General features: G+C 44.6%; 2 protein-coding genes across 2 annotated transcripts in view; one reads left to right on the forward strand and one right to left on the reverse strand.

Annotated features, from left to right (window-relative positions):
• cnot11 (CCR4-NOT transcription complex, subunit 11) overlaps positions 1-18,523 on the reverse strand; it is a 19,863-nt gene extending 1,340 nt beyond the window's left edge. The window contains exons 1-7 of the mRNA XM_031294982.2: positions 17,874-18,523; positions 16,533-16,797; positions 15,441-15,605; positions 8,441-8,593; positions 5,484-5,686; positions 4,005-4,207; positions 2,382-2,478 (exon numbers count right to left, since the gene is read on the reverse strand). Coding sequence (XP_031150842.1) covers positions 2,382-2,478; positions 4,005-4,207; positions 5,484-5,686; positions 8,441-8,593; positions 15,441-15,605; positions 16,533-16,797; positions 17,874-17,927 — 1,140 coding nt within the window. The 5' untranslated portion in view covers positions 17,928-18,523. The remainder of the gene's footprint in view (positions 1-2,381; positions 2,479-4,004; positions 4,208-5,483; positions 5,687-8,440; positions 8,594-15,440; positions 15,606-16,532; positions 16,798-17,873) is intronic.
• Positions 1-19,072, forward strand: part of LOC116046602 (galactose-specific lectin nattectin-like) — a 253,084-nt gene that overhangs the window by 174,451 nt on the left and 59,561 nt on the right. The window lies entirely within an intron of this gene.

Genomic DNA, 19,072 nt, shown 5'->3' on the forward strand with positions numbered 1-19,072 from the left:
GCTACTTTTAAAATGCCATATTTTCCCTCTGGGCTCACCAAAACGGACGTAAAGGCATATTAACCATTCACTGACTGCACGAGATCGCTAGTAAACATATTACGCTCTGCTAGTCTATCGTTCAGGACCAGACCCTGGAGCCTGGTGGTGGGGGAGTCTGTCCTTTCTAACTCCTCCCTGTGTGTCCAGGCCTCTGGGACACCACCTGAGAGGTTTCTCCTGTGCAGGACATCCCATAAGTCAGGAGAGGTGTAGTATCTCACCAGAGAAGGTAAATATGGTCATTTTTCTGCAAAAGAACTGCTAAAGTTTGAAGCTGGTTGGCATACCAAGTCAACAACATTTATTTAGTTCTTACTTGTTAATAGTGTAACTGTTATTTGTTAAATTATTGTAGTTATGTGTTAGGTATTGTAATTTCCCCTTGCGGGATTAATAAAGTATACATTAGTATTATTATTATTATTATTATTATTAGGTGAATTAGGTTTACTTATTATATATTTAAGTACTTTAAAACGTTAATATATTGTTAAATTTAAATACTCCATAAAAGAGCCTTTCTTTGATGTCATTTTTCAGTTTTTCAAGAATCGGTTTAGGAATCGGAATCGTTTTAAAAGTACCGGTTTGGCATCGGAATCGTAAAAATCCAAACTTACCCAACCCTACTGGTCTCCGTCCAGAGACACGGGACCTGGTGGTCCAGTTTATATATGTCTATGTGCAATCCACACTCAAACTGTCACCGGACGTGTGATGGGAACAACCATCTCTGACGTTGGTCCAGTATTGAGAGAGATCGCTGCAGTTGGCAGCGGAGAAACAAGCTACAACGTAAGTTAATAGGACGATTATCCAGCTTGTATTTACCTTCACTAAAGTTCTGTTTTTGTCGCCGACAGGTTCAGATTATTCTAAGTGTCTGACAACATTATGGAAAGGATTTCTAAGGAGGTCGACCTTTCTGTTAAAGAGTAAAATCCTTTTTTTAAACGTAAAACCATCCGTGAAATTGTGTTCGCTAAACCCACCAGACTCCATGTAAATAAACTGTCATTTTAGCATCGTAAAACACACTTCATTCAAAGTCGACAGAAACAAAATAAAACTATGAAAAGCCGTTTTGGGTCGTCTTTCCACTTTTCCAACCATCACAACTCTAGTGTTGGTTGAAATAAACACATAGTTTACCGATTTACATGTGAGGATATGTTGGCTCTATACACGCTAAAAGTACTGATTTTTTAAATGGAGTCTGGTGGGTTTAGTGTTAGCGACCTCAGAGCTGTTTCTGGTTTAACAGAAAGGTCTTAAAGAGGTTTTAAAGGTCTCTCTCTGTAGGGATCCTTCCCATAATGTTGTCAGACACTTACAATAATAATCTGAGTCTGTCAGCGGCAAAACGAGCACTTTGTGAAGGTAAATACAAGCTGGACAATTGCCCGATTAACTTACACTGTAGCTTGTTTTGCTGCTGCTAATACTGGACCAACGTCCGAGATTATTGTTCCCATCAGTCACATAGACACAGAAACATAGGAACAGTAGTTACCCTTTAATATACAGAAACATGCACTGCTAAAATTAATGCAGTGATAATGATGAGTTAATGAGAATCCCATTTCCTGTCCTCTAGCTGCAATTACGACTCATTTTTACTGGAATTGGCCGGTTTTCACGTGCTCGGCCATGACCGGCGACCGGCAGGTCAGTCTGACATATGGTGATTTCATGCCGGTCAACGCTACAACTAACTGACAACATAAGTTATACCAGTTACAGTTCTCAAGGATGCACACACACACGGACGCCACAGCACGGACGCCACAGCACGCTCTCTTTCTCCTTTCTCTCAACTTCTCCGCCGTGTGTCGGCGCTATTCTCCCACATGTAGGAACCTGGTGAATTAACCTGCAACATGTCAGCTGTTTGGGAATTCTTCAGCGTGTGTGCAGAAGATAACAAGTTTACAATATGCAACACCTCAAGGAGAAAGTAGGGCGTGGAGGGACGACACCAAAAACCTAAATCACATTTCTTTAGTTGGATATTGGACGTGAAAAGAAGGAAATGGTTCTAACATTGCTCTTTAGATGTGTGTGAATGTCCCACACCAGGAGTAATTTATATAGTTCTATTTTATAGTGATCCATTATCTGTTCAACACATGTTCTATTAAAGAAAAGATAGAAAATAAAAATGTGTGTGTGCTGTAAAGCGGTTAGAAAACATGAAATCAGAATCGGCTAAAATCGGTATCAGCTGGTCTAACTCAAAGAAAATCAGAATCGGCCTAGAGAGTTGTAATCAGTGCATCTCTAATTATTATTATTATTATTATTATTATAATTGCTGTGGGTGAAGTGTGGTACTGTACCTGCATGTACTTGTCTTTGATTTGCTCACAGGTGGAGATGCAGTTGGAGATGTAGAGGTGGATGAACTCTGGAGGTAAGTCCACAGCCGTGGTCAACCTGAGGAGAAACAAAGTCAGAACGGTACAGATCCATTTGACCGTGCGACGCTTCTGTCGCGCCGCGCTCCACTCTATTCCTGTGGGTGACATCAAGCGACTTCAACGCGCACGCAAAGCATCCTGGGAAGGCGGCGCTGCGCGTCCAAAAGCTGGCCGATGCCCATCTTTATGCAAATTAATCCGTTGAACGCGACGCGACTATCCAGTAGACGTAGACGAAAATCTTTTAAACTGACCTTTTGTTGATCTGAAATGAAGACAGATTCAGCAGCTGCACGGCCTATTTCTCTCTTAAAATGTTTCCAGAAACACGTTTCGATGAACTATTTTAGTCCAATATGAGATCGTATTCTCAACGAGCCGCCATGACAGTCTGTTGAAATTCTCGAGGAGCCAAACCCACGTCAGGCGTTCGTCCAATCAGCTGCCGGTCAGGGGCGTGGAGCATCAACCATGGATCTATGACGTTGTGTCGGACAAATGGATCTCTACCGGAAGACTAAAAGACTAACTTGGCCTGGTCTGATAATCTGGTTTAAGTCGCCAACTAGAGGCGCCAACACGCATCTCCACGAGCGTTGGAGCACAACACAGTATGGGCCGTGTGCTCCACTGGCGCAACACAACGGCTACGTACGTAGGTACGTGGAGATACCGACCCTACGCCGTGGCCTGAAGTGCACCCCCTGAAAACGTAACTACACGTCGCGGCGACGCAGACAGCAACAACTGTGATTGGTCGCTCGACCGTGGCTTGGTAGCGTTGCATTCTCACCGTGGTCAGAAAGAACAGGAGAGACTCTTCGTTTCTCTCACTAGGACTCTGGAGTCACTACTCACTCTCTCACTCACTCTACCACACACAGACAGACAGACACACACACACACACACACACACACACACACACACGCAGAGACACACACACAGACACACACGCAGAGAGACACACACACACACACGCAGAGAGACACACACACACACACACACACACGCAGAGAGACACACACACACACACACGCAGAGACACACACACACGCAGAGAGACACACACACACAAAGAGACGCACGCACGCACACACACACACACACAGACACGCAGAGACACACACACACACACACAGAGACACACACACACACACACAGACACACGCAGAGAGACACACACACACACACACACACAGACGCACGCACACGCACACACACACACACCGCACAGACACACAGAGACACAGACACACACACACACAGAGACACACAGACACACACACACGCAGAGAGACACACACACACACACACAAAGAGACGTGCGCACACACACACAGGGACACAGACACACACACACACCGCACAGACACACACACACACACACACACAGAGACGCACGCACGCACGCACGCACGCACGCACACACACACACACACACACACACACACACACACACACACCGCACAGACACACACAGAGACACAGACACACACAGAGACACACACACACACACACACACACCACAGAGCAGTGCTGACCTGTTGACGACCTCCATGGAGTGCAGAGACATGTCCATGTTGACGAGGACGGAGAAGTACTCAGTGATCTGGCTGCTCTGCATCAGCTTCAGCAGCATCTCTATGGCAACCAGCGGGTTGTTCTCCACCAGGTCGGGCAGCTTGGCCGGCGACAGACCGATGTGGTACACCAGCTTCAGATCTTTCTCCAGCTCCGCCAGCAGCTGGGGACCAAGACACCAGCAACGGTTCATTCAGAGGACAGACACAGCAGACAAAACTAATCCAAGTAAACACATAAGACAATACATTCAGAATAATAATAATAATAATAATAATAATAAGTATTATTATAAATATTATATAATAATAATAATAATAATAATAATAATAATAATAAGTATTATTATAAATATTATATAATAATAATAATAATAATAATAATAATAATAAAAATAATTACAATTATTATTATTACAATAATTAAAATATTAATTATAATAATAATTATAATACTAATAATTAAAATAATTACAATTATTATTATTACAATAATTAAAATATTAATAATTATTACTATAATAATAATAATAATAATTATTATTATTATAATAAGTATAATAATAATTATAATAATAATAATAACAAAGAAAATATGTAAAAAAAGGTTGTAATAGTTCAAGAAAAAAAGTTGGGAAAAATGTCAGAATATTTATTTAAGTTAGTGTGTACACACACACACACACACACACACACACACGCTGCAATATCAGTTACAGGTTGATCTCATTTGTAGTCATAATACATCAAATTATATTTGGACTACAAAAGAAAGAACTACAAAACCACAGAATAAAAAAAAAAAAAAAAAAGAACATTAGAGGCGTCACATGGACGTGGGAAAATTAAGATCTGCTTGAAATTATTTAAGACTAGAACACAATACCTCAGCGAATTTAAGACCTTTTAAAGGAACACGCCGACTTATTGGGCCTTTGTCTTATTCCCCTGGTAACCCCCAGAGTTAGATCAGGCCGTACATACCCTTCTCATCTCCGTGCGTGTTGTAACGCTGTCTGACGGTTCCAGCGGCATCAGGCCAGCACATAACATGCAGGTGAATGGTTCCAGTAATCTTACTGCTCCGAATAAGTGACATTAAACGCCAACATGTTCCTATTTACATGTTGTGATTTGTAGAGTCACAGCGTGTACAAATAACAAGGTCACATGACACACAGCCATCTTCTAACCGTATATAAACTGGGAACTATATTCTCAGGCGGAAGAATATAGTTGTCTGAGAATATAGTTATAGAATATAGTTCAACAGTTACACCACGCACGGAGATGAGAAGGGTATGTATGGACTTATCTAACTCTGGGGGATACGGTGAATAAGACAAGTCGCCGTGTTCCTTTAAGACCTAAAATTTAGATTTTGATTTGACTTTTTAAGACACCCCAGGCAGATTGCTGATTTTTACGGACTTGGACTACCTGGGACTGCTGCTGGGCGGACAGCGGGCTCTTGAAGGCCTTGGCCATGATGCGTTTGATCTCCAGGCCGGTGCTGTTCTTCACACACATGGAGCGATCCCATTGGACGCTGTGGTCCGGCTCGGTGGGGTTCAGCCACGCCAGCTCATCCTCGCACACGTGCAGCGGGGGCGGCGGCCGGATGAACTCGGGCCGGAAGTGACCTGAAGGGAGAGAGAGTTAGGACAAACATCTCACGGTGCTTTAACACTCACGTTGTTTTACTGTCTGTAAATCCACTCAACATACGTTCCTCTGAGTCACAATCATTCCGGTTTTCTGATTTTTTTAACGCAGAAATTAGGAATATTTTCATTTAAATGAGGCTTATTGACCATGAAGTCCAAGAAAAAAGTGTAAAACTAGTGGCAGGGTTCAACGTTAAGGTGTCCGGTTGGACAACTAAAAAAAGTTTGAATTTTTTTTTTTATCAAAAAAAATGTCAAACTTCGAAGACAAAAAAAAGGTAAAAAATGTAAACAAAAACGTCAAAAAAAAGGTCTAAAAAGTCAAACGTTGGAAGCACCAAAAGTGTAAAAAAAACTTTTTTTAGTCAACTTAAAAGTGTCTTTAAGACCTTTCTGTTTAACCAGAAACAGCTCTGAGCTCTAGCACTAAACCCACCAGACTCCATTTAAAAAATCAGTACTTTTAGCGTGTATAGAGCCAACATATTCTCACATTATATCGGTAAACTATGTGTTTATTTCAACCAAAACTAGAGTTGTGATGGTTGGAAAAGTGGAAAGAGGACCCAAAAGGGCTTTTCATAGTTTTATTTAATTTCTGTTGACTTTGAATGAAGTGTATTTTACGATGCTAAAATAACTGTTTATTTACATAGAGTCTGGTGGGTTTAGCGAAAGCAATTTTGCGGATGATTTTATGTTTTAAAAAAGGATCTTACTCTTTAACAGAAAGGTCGACCTCCTTAGAAATCCTTTCCATAATGTTGTCAGACACTTAGAATAATAATCTGAGTCTGTCGGTGACAAAACGAGCACTTTGGTTTTATGTCAGTTAGCCTAATAGCTGGTTTGATTTGCATTGAGAGATGATTTTATGGAAAGTACCCCATGCTAATCTCTAGGTATGGTGAAGGGTATGTGATGATGTGGGGGTATGGTGAAGGGTATGTGATGATGTGGGGGCCAAGGGAACTTTATCAGGATGCATAGTATCCTGGATCTATGAAATAACTGGCCTTTCAAAATAAAAGTCTGCCTGCCTCTATGGGAATTTAACATAGGGGTGTACTGACTTATGCCCCCTGTATTTTAAGGAAGAACATTTATTTATTTATGATACATTATTCATTCACAAAGAAAATTGGTGTCCTTAAAGGTTGGATTTTTCCTAATTTTTTTAATTAAGGCATTAAGATCAATTTCCAAAAGATGATTTTTTTTTATTCCTCTTTTTAGTCAACTTTAGCATTGATTCATTAACTTATGCGCACCACTGTATACACTGTATATATAGAGGTCTACTCCTCGACGCAGCGGCCGCAGGTTTGACTCCGCCCTGCAGCCCTTTGCTGCGTGTCATTCCCCCCCTCTCTCCCCTTCCATGTCTTCAGCTGTCCTAAACAAATAAAGGCCTAAAATGCCCAAACAAATTATCTTCTCAGTGGCAAAATAAGCACTTTTTTGCCACCTGGAACTATCACAGAGAAACTACATTTAGTTGAAACGCAGGTTCTGATTTTCTCAAACGTTCCCCTAAAAGGCCCAGACACACAGAGCCGGCGGCCAAACGTCGGCAGCAAAGCCAGCGTGACTGATCAGTCTCCCCGAGTTGATCAAAAAAGTTCCTCAGAACACCGAAGAGACGAGACGTAATACGTCTCCATAACAGCAGGCGGCGCTAATGTGGATTGTCGCCCAAAAATGAAAACCGGCAGCTGATTGGACGCACGCAGACTGTCATGGCGGCTCGTTCAGAATATGATCTCATATTGGACTAAAATAGTTCACCGAAACGTGTTTCTGAAAACATTTTAAGAGAGAAATAGGCCGTGCAGTTGCTGAATCTGTCTTCATTTCAGATCAACAAAAGGTCAGTTTAAAAGATTTTCATCAGATTTTGAGAGACTCTAGTCATCCCGCTCCCCGTTTCCTGGTTAGCTCTCCACCAATCAGATGGGTCATTTCAGTCCGACTGCCGGCAGTGCCCGCCCCGCCGTAACCTGACTCCGCCAGATGGATTGCTTCCCATTTGCTCGGCATGTCCATCTGGGAACTTTCCGTTGGAGAACTTTTGGGAAGGGGCGAAAATCCTGGTTAGCTGATTGGATAAACCATCTGTCTATCACCACCTATGTTGGTGATAGACGGGCCAAATCAACCAATCAGATCAACGATATATCAAACTCTTGCCGAAACCAGTCGGGAGAAGAGCAAACACATCTTTTCCTCCGAGAAAAGCCTCCAGTGCCGTTTTTTTGCTCTTCTTTCAATGAAGGAATACTTTCTAATTCAGATAAAACTTGCGCGATAGCTACGCTCATCTCATCCGTGGAAGCCGCCACGTTGTTTAGACTGAACAGTCGCTTCTCGTTGCGTCACACCTAAACCCGCCTCAAAACCAACGCTGATTGGTCGGTCGTTTGGCGAACGGCTCCACATTTTCTCTGCCTCAAGATGCCAGACTGATCTGCGAGTGAAAAACTGGAGCTCGCCAGATCAGGACGCTCTCACAAGGCTAGCCCCGCCGATTATATCTATCAAATCGGCCAAAATGAAGGCCGACGGCCCCTCGGACGGACAGAACAGACTCGAGTCACCGACCTCGCCAGACTGTCCAACGGCCGATTATCGGCTCGGTGTCTCAGCGCCTTAAAGTTCCTGTAGTAGAAACGTCCTGCATATGTAGCTCTCTCTACACATTTAAACCAACATCAGCATAAACACACTCACTCTCCAGTGGAGGGCGGGGCCCTGTGACCAGCGACTCGATGATCTGATTGGCCACGGAGCTGTCGAATCCTGAGTTGGAGGAGTCTGGATCGGGGTCGTTCAGGATGCTGGGGAAGCTGGCTTTACTCTGAGTGGGCAGCTCCGACTGACGCTCTGCACAACACACGAAACATTCAACATTAAAACAAACAGGGCTGATGGTGGGCGTGGAACAAACCTCTCTAATGCTCAAACTGTTCACTTATTTACGTTACGTCACGGCTCAACTGTCCCAGACTTAAAGGAGAATTCCGGTCGATTTCAACCCGTAGCTCTGTTGTTTGAAAATGTGGAGTGCTGTCAGTAGCAAGGAAAACTAAACCAATCGGTGCTGCCTACACCGAGTTATCCTCCTGCTTCTGTTAGCACCCAACAGGCTTAAACAGGGCACGTTTTAAACGTGTTTTTAGCCTCTAAACATGCTGAAATGTCATTACAAGTGCCTCCCCATGTGCAGTTATTCCTTCTGAGGGATCACTGTGAATCTGACTGGAATATTGGATTGTATGAGTTCGACAATCGACTAGTGTGGACTTGACCGGAAAACAGGAAATAGACAGAGGTATGTGCACTGGCTGGATTAACACAACTTTTATGCCTTTCTGTCACATCGACTGCAGTCAGATTCACACGTGGGGAGACACTTGGAATGACATTTCGAGCATGTTTAGAGGCTTAAAACACGTTTAAAACTTGCCCTGTTTAAGCCTGTTGGGTGCTAACGCTAGCAGGAGGATAACACAGTGTAGGCTGCACCCATTATTTTCGTTTTTTTTGCTACTGCCAGCACTCCCAATTTACAAACAACAGAGCTACGTGTTGAAATTGACCGGAATTCTCCTTTAAAGGTGCACTATTGGGGCGACCTCTAGCTCCCCCAGTAAGAGCGTTCGCCCCATGTTGGCTAAGTCCTGCAGCGGCGCAGGGTTCGAATCCAACCTGCTGCCCTTTGCTGCGTGTCATCCCCCATTTCTCTCCCCCTTTCGTGTCTATCCACTTTCAAATAAAGGGAGAAGCCCCAAAAAAATTATCTTTAAAAAAAAAAAAAAAAAAAGGTGCACTATTGCTGTTTTTCCATTACATGGTACCTGCTCTACTCGCCTCGACTCTACTCTACACACTCTGCGTCCGTTTTCCGTTGCAGATTTTAGTCCCGCCTCAGCGTGGCTGGTCGTTATGCCGGCTCGACGCACACACCAGCGCACAAGTATAAACATCAGGCCACTTGTTTGTTCTACAGTTCTGTGGAGGCTCCACGCAGAGCTTTCTCCGTAGCCTGTGTAATATGTGGCCTGATGTTTATACTTGTGCGCTGGTGTGTGCGTCGAGCCAGCATGTGTGTGTGTGTACGTCAGAGATGGGGACTCCAGTCTGAGACTCGGACTCGATTCGCACTTAAGTCGCGCAAACAGCTGACTTCAGACTTGACTCGGACTCGAGCTTCGAGACTCGTCAACAACCTGTTTTCATACAATTATTGCTTTTTAAATCTAAATGTATTAATGTATTTCTATTTTCTTTTATTGGCGCATATACGGGGAAACGTATGACGAGCTGTATGTCCCCTGCCCTTTGCCATAATGTGCAACGTAACGCATGCGCCGTCAAAAATGCATTGCAGGTGGTGATACCAAGTCCTCCCGGAGTTGTGCCTTTTGTCATTAGTTTTGCTTTCAATAACTTGGTAAACAGTGGCAGTAAGAGAACAGCTACATACAAGGTGTGTGGCACCAAGATAAATGATGCCGGATCAACAACGTCGGACTTCATCAGGCATCTCCAAACACACCCAGATAGGTCAGTCACTCACACGCTAATGTGAAAGAGACGTTAAATTAGCATATATATCGTCACAGGTAACACGCTAACCATCGCAAAGTGTTGTGCTAATGCTGGGAACAGGCACATTGTATCTTTATAGTTAGTAGTCGCTGAGGCTCAGACATCCATGGTGCACAGGAGGCGGGACGCACGGATCCATCTCCCCAGGAACAAACGCTGTGTCGGGGGGGCAAACTCATGTGATGCGTAATACGTCATCTCCATCGTTTGGTGTGAGGTCATAGAACTCAGTCCCAGTCAGTCTTTCTCCCGTCTGGATGTCCAGACAAAATCAAACGTGTTTGATGTTATCCTAAGTTTGAAGTCTTGGAAGTGAAGTTAAATCACGTGAACGTTGTCAACAACCAATGGGTGCTCTCCCTCCAGCACCAAACAGGAAGCAGCAAAACAACTAGAGACAGTTGTGCTTATGATTGCTATGGCGCCGCGCTAAGCTAAACGCTAAAGAGGGGAAGTTGCAGACTTTAAACCCTTCTGAAGCGAGTCATCCAACGGGAGTTTTACCGGCCTCCAGGTACTGGAGACATTCGTCTGCATGTACAGCAGAACATCTGCAGACTTTCCCTTAAAGTTACCAGCTAACGTTAGCCGTAGCTAGCTAGCGTGGTTACATTATTCAAAACACATCTAGTTGTAGTCTTGCAATGTGTGACCCTGAAGATGCCTGGTCTCTACATGTAATGACAGTCTTTGATGTTAGATGTGAGATGTTGTCAGGCTGTAGTCTAGTGTACGGTAGGCATTAACTAAAGGTCCTGACACACCAACCAGACGGCCGACCGTCGGCAGTAAAGCCAGCCGGACTGATCAGTCGGGTCCCCGAGGTCCAAAAAATGCCTCAAAACACACTGAGGAGACGCCAACTTGAGCGTACGCTCTGCGCGTGCGCGAAACGTAATACGTCTCCATAGCAGCAGGCGGCGCTGCTCTGTATCGTTTCCATTAACAGTCTGATTATTTCCCAGAAAATGAAAACCGGCAGCTGATTGGACGAACGCGTCACGTGGTTCTTTTTTCTCCGGAAATTCACAGCCAGACTGTCAGAATACGATCTCATATTGGACTAAAATAGTTCACCGAAACGTGTTTCTGAAAACATTTTAAGAGAGAAATAGGCCGTGCAGCTGCTGAATCTGTCTTCATTTCAGATCAACAAAGGTCAGTTTAAAAGATTTTCGTCAGATTTTGAGAGACTCATCCGTTTGCCATTTCTGGGTGAGTCCCGACTGCCCTGTCTCTGACTGCCCTGTCTCTGACTGCCCTGTCTCTGACTGTCCTGTCTCTGACTGTCCTGTCTCTAACTGTCCTGTCTCTGACTGTCCTGTCTCTGACTGTCCTGTCTCTGACTGTCCTGTCTCTGACTGCCCTGTGTCTGACTGCCCTGTCTCTGACTGTCCTGTCTCTGACTGCCCTGTCTCTGACTGTCCTGTCTCTGACTGAACATGTCAGGTCGGCCCAAATGAAGGCCGATGGCTCCTCGGACGGCCGACGGCACGGGACACACAGAACAGACTCGAGTCACGGACCTCGCCAGACGGTCCGACGCCCGATTATCAGGCTGGTGTGTCTTCTCTCTAAGACTTATTTAGTCCGTTAGTCTTTTCTTCTTTAAAAGATTTTTCATGCCGAATGAAGAAAGAAACGCATGAGCACATCTCTGGTAAACACAAGATTTAAGCTGGAGCTTTTACATGAGTCTTTGTGGAGAAACACCAGACACACCAGCCTGATAATCGGGCGTCGGGCCGTCTGGCGAGGTCCGTGACTCGAGTCTGTTCTGTGTGTCCCGTGCTGTCGGCCGTCCGAGGAGCCATCGGCCTTCATTTGGGCCGACCTGACATGTTCAGTCAGAGACAGGACAGTCAGAGACAGGGCAGACAGAGACAGGACAGTCAGAGACAGGGCAGTCAGAGACAGGGCAGTCAGAGACAGGGCAGTCAGAGACAGGGCAGTCAGAGACAGGACAGTCAGAGACAGGGCAGTCAGAGACAGGGCAGTCAGAGACAGGACAGTCAGAGACAGGAGAGACAGGGCAGTCAGAGACAGGACAGTTAGAGACAGGGCAGTCAGAGACAGGACAGTCAGAGACAGGGCAGTCAGAGACAGGACAGTCAGAGACAGGACAGTTAGAGACAGGACAGTCAGAGACAGGACAGTCAGAGACAGGGCAGTCAGAGACAGGGCAGTCAGAGACAGGACAGTCACGGACAGGACAGTCACGGACAGGACAGTCGGGACTCACCCGGAAATGGGGAGCAGATGAGCCGCTCAAAATCTGACGAAAATCTGTTAAACTGACCTTTGTTGATCTGAAATGAAGACAGATTCAGCAGCTGCACGGCCTATTTCTCTCTTAAAATGTTTTCAGAAACACGTTTCGGTGAACTATTTTAGTCCAATATGAGATCGTATTCTGAACGAGCCGCCATGACAGTCTGGCTGTGAATTTCCGGAGAAAAAAGAACCACGTGACGCGTTCGTCCAATCAGCTGCCGGTTTTCATTTTCTGGGAAATAATCAGACTGTTAATGGAAACGATACAGAGCAGCGCCGCCTGCTGCTATGGAGACGTATTACGTTTCGCGCACGCGCAGAGCGTACGCTCAAGTCGGCGTCTCCTCAGTGTGTTTTGAGGCATTTTTTGGACCTCGGGGACCCGACTGATCAGTCCGGCTGGCTTTACTGCCGACGGTCGGCCGTCTGGTTGGTGTGTCAGGACCTTTAGTGAACTAAGAATTTCTTTATCCGAGGACAGCTCTACTATTTCTATTCTCCGCGGGACATCCGTAATTTCGAGCTCTGCTTCATGCAACATTTGAAAGAAGCTTTAAAATGGTCAATAAAGTTTAAAGTTTAAGTTCATCGATCAACACTTGTGCTTCTGTTTATGCTTCCCGTTCAAAATCCGGACGAAAGTAGTCTCGCTTTGCCAGACCTTCCTCCACAGCGCTGTGGAGGAAGGCCTGGCTAGTCCACACAGCATTCTGGGATGGGAGAAAAACCTGCTCTGGTTGATTGGCATTTCTCTAAACCAATCACAATCGTCGTGGGCGGGGCTAAGCTCCGGACGGAGCCACGGTGCCTCGGCTAAATAGTCTCAGGAAGGAACTTGTTTTGGTGGAACGTGTACGTTCTAGAGCTGCAAAGATTAATCAATTAATGGATTAGTTGTCAACTTTTACATTAATCGCTAGGGGTGGGGGGGAAAAAGCAATACAGCATAGTATCGCAATATTTTCCGTGGCAATACTGTATCAATACACAGACGCCTAGTATCGATCTTTTATTATATATGTGTTGGTCAGTCTGTCTGCTTGACGATCCCATTTTGCAGCGATACAATTGAAGTGAGATGAAATTTAGATAAAACAGATGTTGACAAAGTTTCCTTTTGGGGACATCATTTGAAATTGGGAAAAATATGAAGTTGGAAAAAAGGTAATAAATTGCAATATATCGCAGAATATTGCAATATGTTTAAAATCGCAATAATATGGTATCGTGACATAAGTATCGTGATGATATCGTATCGTGAGGCCTCTGGTGATTCCCACCCCTATTAATCGCCGACTATTTTGATAATCTATTAGTCGTTTTGAGTAATTTTTTAAGACAAAAGTAAAAATTCTTTGATTCCAGCTTGTTAAATGTGAATATATTCTAGTTTCTTCTCTCCTCTGTGACAGGAAACTGAATATCTTTGAGTTGTGGACAAAACAAGACATTTGAGGACGTCATATTGGGCTTTTGGGAAATACTGATCCACATTTTTCACCATGTTCTGACATTTTAGAGACCGAACAACTAATCGATTAATCGAGGAAATAATGAACAGAATAATCGACTATGAAAATAATCGTTAGTTGCAGCACTAGTACGTTCAAAAGTAGTTTTAGTCGTGCGACAGAAAACTCAGATTGGACAGATATTCTAGCTAGCTGTCTGGAGTTACCCTGCAGAGATCTGAGGAGCAGTTAACCATAGTCCTCACAAATCCACCAGAGGTTAGAACGCCAACACAGAGACAGAGGAAGGGGACGGACATCCGGGTGAACCGGAACAATCCCGTCAATGAAAGGTCGTTGATATAGACTAGGACGAATGTAACTAGGGATGCCCTGAATCCAGGATTCAGCTTCGGATTTGGCTGAATATTGGGCTGCTTTTTGACAGGGTTGGCTTTCTGCCGAACCGAACCCTACGCTTGCGCTCCGCTGGTCGCCGTAATGACGGCGCCGTTGATTACGGGAAGGTGTTTACGTAGGTGGAGCGTTCAATGCAGCAGGCTGTGAGGAAGTGGAAATGGAGCTCGTGGGCATAAAAAGTGTAGTTTGGCAGTACTTTCAGTCAAAAGAAGGCCATTCAAGTCCAGCTACATGTTCAATCTGCAATGCTGATTAGTCTGGTGGTGGCGAGGACCCTAAAAAATAGGGCTGTCCTCGACTAAAGAAATTCTTAGTCGATTAACACTTATATGATTTTGTCGCTTAATCGATTAGTTGATGTAATCGACAGAGCTGTGCTCTTTGAGAGGTGGTTAAGACTAGAAAAGCACAATATAAATGTAGTTAATGAACCATCTGTAAAACTGAGTTTCTCCGCAATTAATCCTGCAAAAGCACCACTTTAAATCTTGTGTTTACCAGAAATGTGCTCATAAGTTTCTTGGAAATGAGTAATTAAGCATGAATAAGCATAAAAAATGACTCCTCAACTAAAGAAATCTTAGTCAACTAAGACCAAAACGACCGATTAGTCGACTAAGAGGTGGCAGCCCTACTAAACTATACACAACATCACCGCTGTTACAACATCTGGTAGGAAACATCCGGAAGAATACGAGTTGTGATGAAGGAATCTACAGACAGCAGCCAGAATGCAGCAACTTCAGGTACAGCAAAGGACGGACAGTCACTGGTTACTTCATTAATGAGTTTACTGTGTTCATGGACTGAGGATGGGACGAGGATTCAGTATTCAGTTTCGGAAGAATCTTAACCAGTGGGTTCCGTATTCGGCCAAACCCAACAAATCTGGATTCGGTGCATCCCTAAATGTAACTTTATATTTGAGGCTACAAAAGGTTCTGTGAGCAAGGTTGTTTTGGGTGTACGCTGACCTGCTAACGCCAGCTGCAGCCCGCTGATGTCGATGGACTGCGGCATGTTGCCGACGTCCATGCAGGACACCTGTCTGGGCGTCTTCTTGAAGAGATCCCGGGGCGGAGCCAGCATCAGCTGGGACAGGAAGAACTTCTCGGGCTGCGTGATGGGAGGCAGGAAGCCTGCAGAGACACAGGACGACACAGAACAGACTTATGGGTAATTTTTTGTTTTTGTTTTTATTAAGACACACACACACACACACACACACACACACAAATACCTACAAGACAGACACACACCTACAAGACAGACACACACACACACACACCTACAAGACAGACAGACACACCTACAAGACACACACACACAAAACACACACACACCAGACACACACCTACAAGACACACACACACAAAACACACACACACCAGACAGACAGACACACACACACACCTACAAGACAGACAGACACACACACCTACAAGACAGACACACACACACACACACACACACCAGACAGACAGACAGACAGACAGACACACACACACACACACACACCTACAAGACAGACAGACACACACACACACCTACAAGACAGACAGACACACACACACACCTACAAGACAGACAGACACACCTACAAGACAGACAGACAGAAAGACACACCTACAAGACAGAGAGACAGACACACCTACAAGACAGACAGACACACCTACAAGACAGACAGACAGACAGACACACCTACAAGACAGACAGAAAGACACACCTACAAGACAGACAGAAAGACACACCTACAAGACAGAGAGACAGACACACCTACAAGACAGAGAGACAGACACACCTACAAGACAGACAGACACACACACCTACAAGACAGACAGACAGACAGAAAGACACACCTACAAGACAGACAGACAGACACACCTACAAGACAGACAGACAGAAAGACACACCTACAAGACAGACAGACAGACACACCTACAAGACAGACAGACAGACAGACACACACACACACACCTACAAGACAGACAGACACACCTACAAGACAGACACAAAGACACACCTACAAGACAGACAGACAGACACACACACACACAGAGACCTACCGGACAGCAGCTTCTCCGGCTCCTCCCCAGCGGGCGAGGGGTTCAGCAGGTGCGCGAACACGGCGGCGAAGGGGTTGGCGGCCAGCGGCTCGGTGCGGTACATCTCCCAGAGCAGGTAGAGGGCGGTGAGCCGCTGCGGGGAGCTGGGCAGCAGGTCCGGCTGCTGCAGGAGCATCACCAGCACCGAGCCCACACGGAAGTGCTCCGCTTTCCCAAAGTAGTGATGGAAGTGTGTGGAGAGACCCTCGAAGGTGTTGGTGCATGCCTGGAAGACACATTTCATTGTTGATATATTATATTTTTTTGTATTTCTTATGTTTGAACTTTGCATCAATAAAGCATGAAGAAAGAAAGAAGACGGGCTGTATTTACTGCTCCTTTAAAAAGGTATTTTAACAGGTGAAAAGATCTGAGTGGGCTACAATCTGTCAGATATAAACGTTAATAAAATCAAGTCATTTTAAGACATAAACAACGACAGACAGACAGGCACACACACCTACAAGACACACACACACAGACACACCCCTACAAGACACAGACACACCTACAAGACACACACACACACCTACACACACACACCCCTACAAGACACAGACACACCTACAAGACACACACACACCTACACACACCCCTACAAGACACAGACACCTACAAGACACACACAGACACACACCTACAAGACACAGACACACACACACACACACAGACACACACCTACACACACACACACACACCTACAAGACACACACACACACACACACCTACAAGACACACACACACAGACACACCTACAAGACACACACACACACCTACAAGACACACACACACAGACACACCTACAAGACACACACAGACACACACCTACACACACACACACCTACAAGACACACACACAGACACAACTACAAGACACACACACACCTACACACACCCCTACAAGACACACACCTACAAGACACACAGACACACACACACACACACAAGACACAGACACACACACACACACAAGACACACACACACACACCTACAAGACACACACACACACACACCTACAAGACAGACACACACACCTGTAGGTAGGTGTGTGTGTCTGTACACACACCTACCTACAAGACAAACACACACCTACCTACAAGACACAAACACACACCTACGACACACACACCTACAAGACACACACACACACACACACACACACACCTACCTACAAGACATACCTACACACACACACACACACATCTACCTACAAGACACACACACGTTTTTGTATTTCTTATGTTTGAACTTTGCATCAATAAAACTCAAAACATAAATAAATAGTAAAAGTTGGCGCGTGCCTCCTCCGAGATGATGCTCAGCAGGTTGGACAGCTCCTTCGGCGCGAGCGTCATGGTTGGGCGGTTAGCTCGAGCTCTGCGTTATAAAACTCGGTGTCTTCCGATAAAACAGTCAACCTGTCATAACCTACGGCAAGTTAATCCATGTCGGCAGCAGAAAACAAAAACAGTCTGAAAGTCATCACACGTTAGCAACGAGTTAGCTTAGCCTAGCAACGCTAACGCTAACTGACAAGAACCGGCGTAGTCATGGCACAAACAGAAGAGTCCGCGCGACTAAACCCTCACTGCCCGGTTCGGTAGCTCCATAACAGTCTTACAACACCGGCAAACATCAACCGAGCTAAATAATTCCGTCGGTTGAAGCGTTATCACGACTGTTTAGCACAGCTCTGCTGCTGCGTTAGCCGTTTCAATTCTGACTTGTGCTCTTCCGGAGCGGTGCATTATGGGTAGCGTAGTTTCGTGCTCCGGGGTTTTACTTCCCGCACAAATCGGACTCTCGTTTTCACAGAAACTAGCACTTTACGATAATATGTGGCCGTTAAACTTGTTTTATATCAGAATATAATAATCAGAAACATCTAAAGCAACACTTTTTAAGACAAAACTGACAAGAAATGAACGCTAACTCGACTAGCCAACGAACTTGTTTACCCAGAAGCACTTGCGATGTACTTCCGGTGTTTTGCGCTGCCAAAATAAAAGCTGTAATAGTCCGTCTTCTGGAGAAATAATAAGTTGGAAAGTAAATACGTAAATTAACTCACGAACTGTGCTTACCTTCCTGTTGTCCTCGGGTCAAGTCTAGCCCCTTTTCAAAGTTTTCTATATCAGAAATTTGGGTTTTTTTCAACAACATTGCCCAAAAATAACATGGATGGTTCAACGCACCGCTCTTCGCAATTAAAATGTTTAAAAAACGTCAAAGTATGTTGAAGTAAAATTACATAAAAGTGACAAAAACATTGAAAAAGGCAACTTAAGGCATTGAAAGCCTCAAAAACAGCCGAATAAAGCTTTGAAAAAAAGAGGCCAACGCACAAACTAACAACAAACTAATTAACTAATAAAAACGTTTAAAAAAAAGCATTGAAATATGTGGGTCAACATTCTTTGATGTTTTTTTTAAAACATTTTAATTGCGAAGAGCGCTGCGTTGAACCATCCATGTTATTTTTGGGCAATTTTGTTGAAAG

The sequence above is a fragment of the Sander lucioperca genome, chromosome 8, assembly GCF_008315115.2.
Source record: "Sander lucioperca isolate FBNREF2018 chromosome 8, SLUC_FBN_1.2, whole genome shotgun sequence".
NCBI classification, from domain to species: Eukaryota; Metazoa; Chordata; class Actinopteri; order Perciformes; family Percidae; genus Sander; species Sander lucioperca.